The sequence below is a fragment of the Neophocaena asiaeorientalis genome, unplaced genomic scaffold, assembly GCF_003031525.2.
Source record: "Neophocaena asiaeorientalis asiaeorientalis breed wild unplaced genomic scaffold, Neophocaena_asiaeorientalis_V1.1 scaffold844, whole genome shotgun sequence".
In the NCBI taxonomy this organism is placed as follows: domain Eukaryota; kingdom Metazoa; phylum Chordata; class Mammalia; order Artiodactyla; family Phocoenidae; genus Neophocaena; species Neophocaena asiaeorientalis.
The window spans coordinates 160,721-176,444 of NW_020175044.1; the positions used below are offsets into that span (position 1 = coordinate 160,721).

The 15,724-nt window shown below is 33.7% G+C and overlaps 1 protein-coding gene across 2 annotated transcripts in view; it reads right to left on the reverse strand.

Moving 5' to 3' along the window:
- Positions 1-15,724, reverse strand: part of PGAP1 (post-GPI attachment to proteins inositol deacylase 1) — an 84,658-nt gene that overhangs the window by 49,292 nt on the left and 19,642 nt on the right. For both annotated transcript variants that reach the window (XM_024763447.1, XM_024763446.1), the window contains exons 6-13: positions 13,724-13,776; positions 12,778-12,844; positions 10,875-10,980; positions 10,147-10,202; positions 8,618-8,701; positions 5,114-5,160; positions 4,272-4,323; positions 405-482 (exon numbers count right to left, since the gene is read on the reverse strand). In XM_024763447.1, the coding sequence (XP_024619215.1) occupies positions 405-482; positions 4,272-4,323; positions 5,114-5,160; positions 8,618-8,701; positions 10,147-10,202; positions 10,875-10,980; positions 12,778-12,844; positions 13,724-13,776 (543 nt within the window). The remainder of the gene's footprint in view (positions 1-404; positions 483-4,271; positions 4,324-5,113; positions 5,161-8,617; positions 8,702-10,146; positions 10,203-10,874; positions 10,981-12,777; positions 12,845-13,723; positions 13,777-15,724) is intronic.

Below are 15,724 nucleotides of genomic sequence, written 5' to 3' on the forward strand. Positions count from 1 at the left end.
CCGGTCCGGGAAGATCCCACGTGCCGCGGAGCGGCTGGGCCCGTGAGCCATGGCCGCTGAGCCTGCGTGTCCGGAGCCTGTGCTCCACAACGGGAGAGGCCACAACAGTGAGAGGCCCGCGTACCGCAAAAACAAAAACAAAAAGAAAAACAAATAATTAACAGATTTTGAAAGACTGATAAAGTAGAACTAATTCCCACTTGAAACAAAGAGACTTGGATTTATTCTGCTTAGTTCAAGTTAGAGTAGATGATCCTAATGCTTTAAACAGTCTTAGGGGGATCACCAACCTGGCCACTGTTTCAGATAAGCCCTAAGCTGAAGAATTCATCAAAAAATAATTTTAAATATTTAGCATGAGTATCCCCAAAACATTCTGAAAACAACCTTAATTTGTTTGTTACCTTACTTCCATGAATAGATGGTACATAAACAACAAGATGAGACAAAGATGGATAGTCTTGAAGTCTTAACGTCAGAGACTAAAAAAGGATGAAAAAAAGCTGATTTTATTTCTCAGGATATATAGAGCTTAAAGCATGTTAAAAGAAAGATAAATTACAAACATTTATTTCTTACCTAGTAAGTCATGAAAAAACTGACTTCAAACTTTATGCTCAGTACTTCATAAAATGCCCATGTTTACATTTTCAGGTCAATGAGCCTGCTGAAGGTCAAATTTCTAATAATTATGTAAATATGGACTGCCAAAAATATTCCTTGAACTGTATCCCTTCATGTAAGATAAATGACATTTAACATTAAATTTAATTATTTTACATAATTATTTCCAGATTTGATGTTTCTTACAATTTATCTACTTGTTTTGTATAATGTTACAGTATGATTTCTACAGTTATCTTGGTAGTATATGACAAACAGCATTCAATAGTTGATGAACGAATGGATGCTCAATATGATGGAAGAATTGCAACTTAATCTCAAATGATTCTGATCTAGCCCAAGTAATAAACAGTTGCTGGCTAATGATGTGTATGAACATCATTCCCTGGAACTTATTCAGTAAGTGACATGAACACAGTAAGGCTAATAATGCACCTCACCAAATGAGCATCTATTCCTTTCTTAAAACTAAAGACCTTATCTTACAGTCCACATTTTGAGGAATGAACAGATTGGAGACTGGTCTACCTAATGACAACCCAGGCCACCAAATACAGTTTTCAAGTCTTTTATTTTTTTTTCCTGACAGTAGATGTGGCGGGGGTGTGAGTAGTTATATGCTGTGACAATCCGTGTACATTAAGAAATTTCTGCACTTAATACTCTCCACTGTTCTTCCGAAGCACCAATGTGGGCAAGTTGGATAGAGGTTCTAAAGAGAACTGTCAACGAGCGGTCCTCAAACAACCTGACCAGATTCACCTGGGAGTGCTTGTTAAACTCCTGGACTGCACCTCAACTTGGTCAGCAAAGTCTCTGCAACACACTTACATATTCCAATGTAAATTAAAGGGCCTTAAGAGAGCCACAGAAACCAAAGTTAAAGGCAACTGAAACCAACCAGACAGGTGGTAGACAATATGAAAGATAAATTAATTAGAAAGAACCATGGTTACTCTGTGTAGCTATCCACTGAGAACTTTTGTTATTTATTCTCAAGAATAATTTTTTCCCTCAAGAATTTTTTTTTTAGGATCAGAATACTTTAAAACGATATCAGTGTGTCAAAATACATTTACTTATAAAGTTAAGTTCCCATATAGTTACAATGTCAGTAGGAATTTGGGAAGATAATATTCATGAAATTGTTACACTGACAGGTAAGGTTAATATGAAGTTTGGAAATTTTTCAGTGTTTTAAGGGTAAAATGACCTTAATGCTGAGGCAACACACACAGAAAATCAAACACCAGCGTTTGGATGTCAGAAACCCTTCAAGTTCTGCTGCTGTGTGTAGGGCAAAGCTGTGGTGCTCAAGTATGATCTAGGCACAATAGTGACTAGGTAATTTTTCTCATTAACTTAGATTTCTTTTCAAAGTTAATTGTTTTGTTTGTTTTTAGCAATAAGTCCATTTGGGCTTACCCAATTGTTGGTCTGCTGTGGTTTCTGTCTTCATTGTTCCATGACAGAAAAGTTCCATATGACTGATACTGTTAAGGCTCTAAACCGAATTTACAAGTGCTTTGCTGGAGGATTCCGTCTATTTATTAACAGTTCAGTCATCAGAGGTGCCAAAGGTGGTATGACCCTCATCTTACATTACCTTTGTTGAGATGATATAAATATGAATAAAACCCACAAGATTTTTTCACTTCAATCTTTCCTTTCCCTTCAACTTCATAGCAAAATAATTTTGTGTACTTTTTATAAATGGGCTAACACACATATATATATAATTTTGATTTTCATTACAATGGAAAAGTTTATTTGCATTTAATAATTATAATCCTTTTCAACTGAGAATGCTTAAGATAGCAGAGTATTATAATCCTCATTTTCTAACTTTTCTCTTCCAGTTTTCCCTCTAAATTCCAGTAGGCTTTTAATGCCGCCTGGCACTTTCTTCTAGTATCCACTATAAAAAAGTAAGCAGCTGGAGCTTCCCTGGTGGCGCAGTGGTGAAGAATCCGCCTGCCAATGCAGGGGACACGGGTTCAAGCCCTGGTCCGGGAAGATCCCACATGCCACGGAGCAACTAAGCCCATGTACAACTACTAAAGCCTGCGTGCCTAGAGCCCATGCTCCAAAACAAAGAGAAGCCCCCGCAATGAGAAACCCACGCACTGCAACGAAGAGTAGCCCCCACTCGCCTCAACTAGAGAAAGCCCGCGCACAGCAACGAAGACGCAACGCAGCCGAAAATAAAATAAATACAAGAAATAAATTTAAAAAAAAAAGTAAGCAGCTGGAAGAACTTGTTCTACTACTCAGCCAGCTGTTTCTTACACTTAGAGAAAACAACACAGGGGTCTAGAACTAGACGAATATATTGTTAAATCTTTGAGACTTAAAAAAAAAAAAGGATATTATGATTTAAGAAATAATTTTTAAAAAATAGTAGCAAAGTAACATTTTATTGGGTTTTTTATGATTTATTTTTAATTTAAAATTAAAAAAATTTTTATGATTTATTTCTTCCTAACTCTTAAATTACAGACTGGAAAGGATATCCAAACTGGAAATTCAAGGAAATATTTAATATATCTGGAAATTCAAGGAAATATTTAATATATCTTATGAATGATTGATCAGTAAGTATACCCTAATACTTCTGTTTTTGCTTTGCTCCTGCCTAGACAGTTAGGATAGAACTAGTGAGAGACCTTAAAAATGTTCTTATGAGTCAAATCACTTATGAATGAACACGCACAAAGTAAGACTGACCAAGGTGACACAAAAAATAACTGCAATCATTCCAAAGTCAAGTGTAAGTGACTTGCAATTATTCATCCTGTCATCATTCCTCTCATTGGTATAGGACAGAGTTGACTAAACATACAGATAAATAAACATTCATGAGCACAAATAACTAACTGGAGTTGGGAGATGATCGCGACCAACCAGAGGACTTCACATTCAACCCTATGAATATAGTATTCATCATGACAATATATTGTAAAGTATAGATTTACTTGAAGACTAAAAACTATCAACTCTGGCATATGACTATCAGTTATGATAAATACAATTTGAAAATTAGAACAGATATTTTCATCAAATTTTAGAACCGTTTTATTTTCTCAACAATAGATTTTGTGAGTGTGCAAATTAGCCTTTTGTAAAGATGTGCTGACCTACCACAGTTGCTTAAGGAAATCATTAACAATTATTAAATAAATTCCATGGAGTACTATATAAAAGTAAATAGTTACTGAAGTGCTTAACCACAGATGATACTGAAACTGAAAATTGCTTTGTGTCTTTTTGAGATGCTTACTTCCCTACTGTAGGTCCTCCCCAAAATGAATTCTGAGTATATTCAACTTAATATTTTAAAACAGACCATTCCAAACAAACCCTCAAATTGAATCTTAAAAATTTATCTATCTCTTAGTATGATGCTATAACATATAGATTTAATTTTATTTCGGATTGATGACTTATAGTTTTCACCTCTGAAAGCTAAAAAATAATTGCATGTTATTCTCCATTAAATGTATTTCCAGAGAAAATATTTCTAAAATGTATATTAGCAAATTTCAAGTTTATTTAATACCTAGAATTAATCAAAGACCATACTGTACATGCCTATATGCTCAAATATTTTTTCACCTGGATATTAACATTCTAAATCCACAATTTACCTTAATTGTTGGCAGCAGTTCAGCTTTCCATGATAAATCAACCCCTTGCCGGCTTGGAAATAAATACGAAAATATAATTAAAGGACAAATATATTAAAGTATTATAAATTAAAAATGAGCCTCAGAGCAAAAAGAAACCATCTATAGACCTACCAAAGACAGTTCTAATGAACTCAAGTCTAATAGGTCTAACACAATACACTTTATCCACATAGTCCTTTGGGGAACAAAATGTAGTTTTTCCGAGCAAGCAACTATCAATGTTTGCAAAAATTACTAGTATGTTAATTTTCTTTATTTTTAATTTTAAAATCAATACTATAATTTAGTTTAGTAGCAAAATGAGCTTAAGAATATCTGAAGTGGGACTTCCCTGGTGGCACAGTGGTTAAGAATCCTCCTGCCAATACAGGGGACACAGGTTCGATCCCTGGTCCAGAAGATCCCACATGCTGAGAAGCAAATAAGCCCGTGTGCCACAACTACTGAGCCTGCGCTCTAGAGCCCGCAAGCTACAACTACTGAAGCCCGTGCGCCTAGAGTCCGTGCTCCACAACAAGAGAAGCCACTGCAATGAGAAGCTGGCACACCAAAACGAAGAATAGCCCCCACTCACTGCAACTAGAGAAAACCCGCACGCAGCAACAAACACCCAACACAGCCATAAAGAAATAAATTTATATTAAAAAGAAAAAAGCAAACTGTTAAGCTTTAAAAAAAAAAAATATCTGGGGCTTCCCTGGTGGCGCAGTGGTTGAGAGTCCGGCGCATCTGAAAGTGTGATTTGAGTATATCTTATGTTGAGAAAAATGAACAGAGGGCCTTATGTTCAAAACACTTACCACATAGAAGTGCTGTTTATGCAGCCAAAAATCCAGCTATTTGTATCCTATTGATTAATAACACAAAATAAAACACACTAAATATTGTAGAAAATAATTATATAAAACAGGCATTTCACTGTTTATGATACGGTCAGTAGGCACAATGGAAACATAAAATAACAACTTATTGTTTAGAAATGTATTCAAAATATTCTCAAAAGTCAAACAGGTCAAGGTGAAGCAAAGAAGTCTAATGTCAACATAGACAGGTAAAGCAAGTAACCTGGAGCAGCAGTATGAGAGAGTAACCTGATAGGTTATCTCTCCACAGCATACTGTTAAGCAATTTTCATTTCTGAACCAACACTTTTAGAGTTCAGCAATGTCCACACTTTAATTAGGTACTTACATAGAAAGTAACCTATATTTTAACAAAACTAGAAGAGAACAACTAGAGGTAGACTTTCACACAAACAGAAAAAAAAAAAAAATCCAGAGCCAAGTAATTAAAAATAATCTAAGTACAGCTTTTTAGTTTATCATTTAAGTTCTCATTTGATTACTAGGCAGATAACTTTTATGCAACTGAGAATGTGCTTGGATTGAAGCACAATTCCAAGGGTTTAAGACTAAAAGCTAGTTGTTACTTTACTAGCGCAGATTGGGAATGCTGCAGAGATGGTTGTGGTATTTTAACAATATTATGTATTCAGCTTCAGTCATTTAAAAGCAGTATGACCCAAGATCTTCACTCTAACTTTTAATGAAGTAGTAAGAGCAATGCTCCAAGATCTAACGATCCAACTACTGAAATCCTACCAGGGCATAAGAGAATGAGAAACACTGCTGAGACAGCTACATATATTTTTCCTTAGTATACAGACAGGACAATAAAAATATCAATCCTTTCATTCAATTAATATTTATAAAGTCCATTCCAGGGCCAAGGAATTATGCTAAGCCCTCAAGAAAAATGATGAATCAAGCAGACATAGCCTCTGCCCTCATCAAGCTTAAATAAAATTTTAAGATATTTTTCAAGAATTCAAAAAAGCAAGCTGAAAGAAAACAAACACAATGTGGTATTTCTCTACTCTCCACTGCTGGCAAAAATACTTCAGTAAACTCTTTTATCAGTTACTTGTGTTTACCAGAACAACCACGTGACATTATAAAGCAAGGCAACAGAACAGATCTGCATAGCCTAGACAAAGAGAATCTAGCAACCTCTCAAGATCCAACTCACTTTTGTAATAGGTTTTTGCAGTTATTGCAACTCAAAGACAGCCCTTATGAAAATTGCCAATACTGCACACTACTTACTTTGGTGTCTAGGGAATTCTGATTCATTCACTAACAGACTGAATAAAGTATTATTCAAATCCACCCTAAAACACCATGTTGTTATAACCTAGAAGGTGTCAAAGAACAATTTCAGGTCATCTAGTAAACACCCCTAACTCAGCTAATTTTAAAACTTGTATTAAAAATCTTAGAAAAAGTCACTCAGAATTTACTAACTCCTGAAGTGCACAGAAAAGAAAATGCTACTTGATTATAAAATTTATAGATCTAAAAAAAAAATCCATCTACAGTAAAAAATATGTCCTCGATGGCTGCTAAAATCATTAGGTGAAAGACTGACTAGGAACTTTATAATGAATGGATCATGCCAATATGACCTGAGTCCACTGATATATCAGTCCACTGATTTTTGTCACTAAAAGTGGGACAACCAGATATTATATACCTCCCGATATGATAAGTACGCAGTTCTACTTATAAAACATTCATACCATAAAAAAATGAATCTATTCAAGATTCTAGATCTAACTTCCAGTTTACACAAAACAATGGATAGAAATACATTTTAAAAGATACCACAAGAATACAATCAACTAAACCCAGAACAAGTGTATGGCATGGGGGAAAAAAAAAGGGGGCTGTTAAAAAAAGACATAGGACATATGAATCAAATGCAATGTATGTACTTTTTGGATTCTGATTCAAACAAACTAACTTAAATGAACAGAGGAAAATTGAACATGGACTGGATACCACATGATATTAAGGAATAAGTAATTAATTTTGTTGGATAAAATAATATAATAATATTATTATAATATAATATTATTAGTATTATAATAATATGTAAAATTCTTATCTGTTATAAAAACATACTGAAATATATATTGATAAAATGCCTGGATTTTGCTTTAAAAATGCTTCACTCAAAAAAAGTGAGGAAGGGATGAATCAAGTAAGAATGGCAGAATATTGATAACTGTTAAAGTTGTGTGATGGTTAAGTATGAATTTATTATATTCTCTCTCTACTTTTGTATGTTTGAAAACTTCTATGATAAAAATTGAAAACATTTAAAACAAATTCTCCACATGACTAGTAATACTTCGCCCATGGACCTTAATTACAGAAAAGGGATCCTCCAATAAGCCAAATGGATAATTTGCACTTTGGCAAGGATTTTTCTCAATATAATACTGACATTATGATTTGGAATTTAGTAGGAGTGTGGCTATTTTAAGCCATCACTCTCACGGCCAGATTCTCTTAGGATAAACTACCCATCCAAATTTTAGGCTGAGAGATGGTAGTCTGTCTCTGGTGAGAGACGCAAAACTGTGGCAATTCCACTAAAATTAGTATTCATTAGCACCTAGCCCACAGTGCCTGCCTACCATCTTTTCTAAAGGCTTTACTATATATCAAATGGTGGTATCAACCAACTAAGTAATATATTAGATCCTAGTCCTAAAAAATACAAATAATCCAACAAAAGGGAAACGAGGGAACTTAAATTATGAAAGATGCAAATATAAAGTGAAGAATCCTAGGACATGAGGGGAAAAAAATCAGAATAGAGAGAAAGGAACCCAAATTGGGAAACAAATTCCTGAAAGTAAGAAGTGCTGATAAATTATTACTTAAACAGACCTAATATAACAAAAGAATGCTAAAGCATCTAACATATTTCTAGCATAGTAGGTACTCATTAAAAAGAAATACACAAACAAAATCATCATACTGATACTGTAAGTCTAGACAACACTATAACAAAAAGTTACTATACTATTTTAGAGAATATTTGGTATAAAAAGTACTGCAAATTTGAGTATGGAAGCCATGGGAAAAACAGGATTTACTTTATAAAACAAAGGATAGCTTTGCTTAAATATATCTATTCTTTAAAATACTAATAGAATTTTAGAATTAAAGGAGCTCTGAACTGAATTCCTTCAACCTAAACATAGTGAAACTAAAGTAGAAAAACCTAAACTAGAGGCAAAGGTACAAGCTAATAGTATAGATATATTATCAGTTACAGAAGCATTTTGATTAGTACTTTTCAATCAATACTCTGTTCCAGATAAATGTTTTTCAACTAATTAGATTTAATAATAGTTCATAGCTAAAGATGATACCTACTAGATACTAGTTGAATCTTAAAAATAAACAACAGTTAGCCTTTTAAATTTACATAAAGTGTATCAATTATCTTACCAGCATGGTGCTCTGACAATAGACATGAGTGTAGATTTTTCTATGATTTGCAAGGGGAAATGTAAAATATATCTTATCAGATTCCTAAAAAAAGAGGGAAAACACAATAAATTATGAGTAGATAATTTCATCATTCAAAAATTCAGATAAAGTAATGAATAATTATTCTAATTAATTATTTTAATTCTATCATTCTTGGTGTTGTTGAGAACCAATAATCTAGGAATGGGAAGAAGATACAGATGCAAGATAGATCAGGTATAAACTCTGTAGACCTGAAATTGTCTTGGAAGTATCAGTATGAATGCATGTTTTTTTTGTTTGGGTTTGGTTTTTGGCCTTATGACCAAGATAAAATACATTTCTTAGCTCTGTTTACTGAAAAGGCCTTAGAAATGCTAACTTACTAGCCATAAACATCTCTAGTACCCAAATTATGGTTTGCAGATACTGTTTCCCAAATAATAGGAAGAGCTTCTTTGAGAAAAAGCAGATTCAAGGTCTGGGACGGGAGATGATACACAATGAGCTAAAATACTTTCTCATACTAGACAGTGAGGAAAATATCAAAGACAACTGAAGAGCAGCTATATCAAAAAGATTCAGGAGCCTACCTTGAAATGGCTTCCACTGGTCAAGGACAGAACAGTTTTAATAGCAATTTTAGTATCAAAGATAGAACAATTTTAGTATTTTTGTTTAGACAGAAACACAAAAATGTTTAAGCTCATAATAACACTGGAGGAAAAACCCCCCAAAACATCTTATGGTCACTGATGGAGGGTGTTTGTGAGCCAACTCATTACTCTAAAAACCAGTAAATATAAGATCCAAAGAATTATCATTTTTTCCTTTGTAATTTGTTCTACTTTTGATAAATTTAGTAGATGAGAAGTTTTTCTATATAGTGTTTCAGTTAATAAATGAAGAAGGAATAATCGGAGTCTCATTGCTTTTGTACTCCCTATTAATGACTCTAGGCATTCTTCATCAATAGCTGCTAACATCACAAAAAGAGAGAGAGTCTAGTAAAAACAAAAACAAAACAAAAACCTGAATCTGATGAAGCATCTAGATCCAAGATCCAGCTACCAAGTCACAGGAAAGAGTAGGGAAAGGAATATACTGGATGACATTACAGGAGTGCAATCAGCAAAATCAAGACTGTGTGAAACTCTATAGGACAAATGACTAGTTTTTTTTTTTTTTTCCCCAACAAATAAACTGCAAGGAAAAAAAAGGGTGAAGGAAGTATTAGATATTAAAAGAGGAATAAGAGACATATCAACAAATAATACGTACACCTTGTTTGTACCCTGATTTAAACAAACTGGAAAACAAAGAAACAACAAAAAATTTGACAGTTATGATAAAACTGGAAAATTGAACAGACTAGATATTAAGGAATTATTACTAAACTGATTTAGTATGGGAAAATAACGTTATCTTCTTTAAAAAGTCTAGCTTTGAAAAATAAATACTAAAATATTCTTGAAAAAAAATTTTAAATCCATTGGTGGTATACTTACATTGTAAGCCACATAGGTCCATTTGGACACTTTTACTGGAACCCACATAGATGTCCCTAAGGTAAAAGAAATTAATTTGTTTGGCTTTTTAAAAAACATTAAGTGATTTCTTTTACTGAATCCTTCTCAATCGTAACAGGATTTGAAAAAGAAGCAGTTTCCTGAACACTGGCTATTTTAAAATAGAAAATCTAATGAGATGTTCTCTATATGCTCATCACCAAGGAGCATTCAGATCATGTAAAGCATTTAAAATCTTTCTGATGTCTGACTCTAAGAAGTATCAACAGAAGAAAACAAATATTTCATTTTCCAAACTAAGTAGAGCATGACAGATACATATAAAAACAAAATGTACCAGCAAAAGATATGCCGTTAAACCAAAAGACTGAAGAATGACACTGAGAAACTAAGTCAAGAATAATATAGAATTTATTTTACATGGCTGTCAAGAGAATAGACATTTAATGCTTTTAAATTTTTCTACTGTCATGTTATTTTCAGTACAAAATTTTATCAGCAACATCTTTTTACTTTTACATTTTTTACTTTTCCCCTCCTTAGCCAAGAACCTCATAAGAAACCAGCATAGGGAAATTAATAAAATATAATAGGATTATAATACCTGAAGCATCACAGTTTCAAAGAATTTGTCTGCTAATGACAAATTTACCTAAAAATAATACTCAAAACTCTACTTAAAATTAAAACATGCTATTACTACTGACCTGTTAAGTCAGAAATTATTGATGGATTTTCCTCAAAGTGTTTTGCTGGGTGTCTTATGAAGTGGTGATTCAAAACTGACAATTTCTTCTTGGGATTTTGAGTTATCTAGAAAGAACATTGATACATTCTGTATCCTTTTATATCCACTGTGATGACCTAATGAAACTCTGTTTCACGTAATAATAATAAGAGCCAACAGTTACTTACTGTGGGCCAGGCACTGTTCTAAGTTCTTAACATGGGACTAACTATGCTTTGAGTTAGTTTCCCTGTATATATGTTTGTTTCTCCTCCTCAACTATATGCTTCTTGAGGAGTAGGAATCATATCCTACCATTTTATTGTCTAATATTTAGTTTAGTATATCATATACACTGAGTTTGTGAAAGAGAGCCCAGTTTCATATTATTTTGATTCTTAGCAGTATTAGTCAAAAATTTCTCATTTGTCCCTTAAAATGTATCTGTAAAGTACTTATCCATCCAGAATTATAATTTATTACATGCTAGTATTAGCATTTTCTCACCTTAGAATTTAATGGAAAACAAGATTTGATTTGTTAAAATTAGTTTGATGTATAATTTTTAAATAATATACCTTCATTAGTTGAAATGGGGTTTTTCCTAAACCTACCAAATGTCATTTAAAATACAAACTGGTCAAATACAAATTTTAATTGATTCTACTGTTGTATATAGTTGAACAGATTAAACACATTTGCGATAGTCACAATTAAAACAAGGTTGAAAAACTGAAAAACATTTACATTCCATGACTCCATGACTCCAATGTTAACAGTGTTAACTCTATGAAGCTGATTTACTTTAATAAATATACTAACTTAAATATGGTATCTTGTGGTTTAAAATGTGGTAAAACAGATCAACTTGTGTCTCTCGTTTACTGCATTCTTCAGGAGAGAGCTAAATATCTATCATTCTCCCTAATAATAGTTATGCAGCTTTCTAAAGGGTTAAGGAAAAAAATATAGACACTACCCTACTCCTAAGAGAGAATGCTTAGGAGCAAGGTTAAGACACAATGATAAGGAAGCATTACCCAGAGATTTGCTGAGAAAGAAGCCACACATAATAGTCTCTCAAAGAACTGGGGCCTCCAGGAAAAAGAATCCAAAAATATATGCCATAATGGAAAAAATTACCAAAAATACAAGGAACGTTTTCTCCAAAAGGAGAAGCCAGAGTTGTAGTTCTCAAAACATGCTTCTATGGAACAGTGATGCACTGCAAAGTGACCTGAGGTAAAAGGCTGCTTTCGATGAATAATGGCAATCTGTTCCCAATTCACAGGAAAAAAAAAATTAAGTTACTAGAATTCTCTGAATTTTGCTGAAATCCTTGGTGCCCATTACTATTTATCTGCTGGCAGACAAGAAAGAGATGAATGAGTAATATGATTTCCAGGTATCCTGCTAACTGAACAACTTAGAAAATCACCAGTTGGGAGAGTTTATATGTAAAATATCAATACAGAAAAGGTTTGACTCTAGAGGTACATAATTTAAGTTCTGGTGAGCTTGTGTTATTCAATGAATGTAGATATTTTGATCCTACTGCATAAGGATATTTGTAATAAGTATTTCCCTTAAGGTAAAAAACAAAAAGTCAGAAGGACATATATTAAATTTTAAACAGTAAAGGGGAAGAACTGAGGAAGATTTAAGGTATTCTTTCACTTTTTCATTTTTCTTGCATTCTTAATTATTAATAGTTATCAAAGATTACAGATAAAAATACAGATATTTCCATTTTCAAACTAATTACAGTCAATATAAGGTGTAGGCTTCTATTTTCATCAAAGTAAAAAAACGTATTAAATCTATCACTGCTCTAACAAAAGCTTTTACTTCACTGAAATAACTTTTAGTTTAAAAATACATACTTGTTTAGTATCAGCATCAATAAGATCAAAGAATGCTCGAATTGTAGTCAATTGTAATTGTTTACACCTAAAGAATAAAATAAATGTTACAAATGAAACTTTCTTTAAAACTATACTTTTAATACAAACAAATAATTCTATTATTTAATGGAATATATGAATTTCCTTTAATGCTGCAAACTCTAAAATTATTTAACAAATTATCATTATTAAGCATATATCTTAAAGCTGAAACCTATAAAAATAAAGTAAATTAAAACTTCCTGGATATTTGAGAGTATAAGTGTCAGGCCCCCATCTTCCCTAAATCTTCCTGTCTACCCCAGGTATAGACATATTGTCTGCCCCATCTTCATATGTCTGAACTGTTGTGGTCCTTGCAAACACTACTGACTGCACAGCCAGAGGAAGGTGAGAATCTTTAAGAGATTCTTTAAGCCAATATATATACAGATAAAAGAGAATCTTTAACCCAATGCATATAGAGATAAAATACTAGGATTTATGTATTTCTTGGCCCTTATTTAACCTATTTCTTTATTTATATTAAGGGTAAATCTAATTCCTACTTGGTTTTCCATGTGCTGCTCTAGAATAGGCAATGCTGCATTAATCAAGTCCGAGTTTGGTGACTGGCCAAGAGCTCAGAAAGTCCTACCACAAGTATCTTTGATTCTGCCCAGCTATGACAAATTCTAAAATTTTGACATTATCATTTGAGACTGATGCTACTGGTTCTTCAGGAGATGATTTTATAGGTTGTCAAGGACACCTTGGTTAAACTGAGACAAGAACAAAGGCTGAAGTTCTAAACCCCTAAGTTAATCTTTCTCCCAAATCCTTATTTATTTATGGATAAAGCTCTAAGAAAGCTAACTAACCAATCAATTCATTGATGAGAAAAGAGGACCACCACAAATTGCCAAAATAAGTTATATTAACTTACCATACAATGGAGAGGTGGTCTGTTGAAACCCAGGTCTTAGGCACTGCTGAACTCTAAATGGAAAGAAACAAAAATCATACTTAAGAAAAATGCACTTGTTATTCTCCAAAAGACTTGAAATTCTTATAGGCTAATATTTAGAAACATGTAACATTAGTTTCACCATTTTATGATGCGCAGAAATTTTTAAACGATGCACTCTTGTAAAAGGTGATCCAAAAATATTAAGATACTGAATATTTCCTGCATAAAATAATTTTTTGTCATTACTTAGTCAAGCTTAAATTACCCTTTAAAATTATTAAAACATCCACAGATTACTTACTAAAGTTTACTGTCTAACTCTTCATTACTTTAATAAGAGGTTGTTTATGATTCTTTAATAAATCATATTGTATATATAAATTATAATAGATATTTCAGTAATTTTAGTTCTGACTAGACTATCACTTAATAAGTTCTAAGATGTTAATTCTAATCAGGATTTGCCTGAAAGACACCTAGGCCTGAGGAGATTTTTCAAAATAAATATGCCTAATCACAAAACTACCAAATCGGACTCTTGTAAGTGGGGTCCAGACTTATTTGGAAAAAAATCCCTAGATGATTAGCATATATACTACTGGTTAGAGACAGAAGGGCAAAAGCCTAGTAAAAAATATAAGTATTTTCAGAAGGCTTCCTAACAGTGGCACAGCACCCTCCAAGAACTAGAGACTTCGATCTATACAGGGTAATGACCTCCCTGTGAACAGCATCTTACATACAATGGGGAAACATTAAGTAAATCTGATACTATTTTTCATGTCATCTCTCTCTCTACACTGTCAAAGACACAATGAGATGCCTTCACTAGAACTGTCAAAACAAAATGAAAATAGGAAACTAACAGTGCTGTATGCAAGAAAATTTAGAGGCCTAAAATGCCTCTTTGTTTTTGTTTTTTTAATAAATTTATTTATTTAATTAATTTATTTTTGGGGGGGCTGCATTGGGTCTTTGTTGCTGCGCATGGGCTTTCTCTAGGTATGGCAAGCGGGGGCTACTCTTCGTTGCGGTGCACGGGCTTCTCATTGCAGTGCCTATCACCATTGTACTCTGCAAATATCAATGTGTATTTGGGTTGGAGGCTCTAAAGTTGAAGGAATCTATAGATTACTTAATGAACTTATAAGCATTAGCTATCTCATTTAGGAATTGCTGCTGGCAACTTTAAAAAATTAAGACAACCAGAGTTCACTGTGGTTCTAAGGTTAGATGCTCAGTAAAGTAAGAACTCACAGTAGACATCATTTACTATCAACAAGGACAAAAGCTAGTTTACTTTCATTCAGTTTAATGAATGCATCTGTGTTAGAACTGAAAAAAGGAAAGTCAACACACATTATAAAGGTAGTTGCGGGGCTTCCCTGGTGGCGCAGTGGTTGAGAGTCCGCCTGCCAATGCAGGGGACACGGGTTTGTGCCCCGGTCCGGGAAGATCACACATGCCGCCACGCGGCTGGGCCGGTGAGCCATGGCCACTGAGCCTATGCATCCGGAGCCTGTGCGTCCGGAACCTGTGCTCCGCAACGGGAGAGGCCACAACAGTAAGAGGCCTGCGTACTGCAAAAAAAAATTAAATTTAATTAAATTAAAAAAAAAAAAAACGTAGTTGCTCATGACCTTTGTGATAAAAACTGTTAAATGTCCACCAAAATCTTCTTCCTTTTTCATAGTTAACTAGAATGCATGTCTCAGCCTCTCTTATTCTATGGTGTGACTAAGTTTTCTCTAATGGGATGTGAAAAAGAGTGATGTGTGCCATTTCCAGGCCTAACTGCTCTCCTTCATGCTCTTTTCCCCTTCCTGTGGATTGAAACAGTGATGATTAGAGCAACCTTGGAAGTAAAGTATTCAAGAAGGGGGAGCCTACTATCAGCCTGGGTCCCTTAGTGAGACTCCTCAAAAACCACCCGCCACATAAACGCACACCTAGGGCAGTCATATGAGTGAGACATAA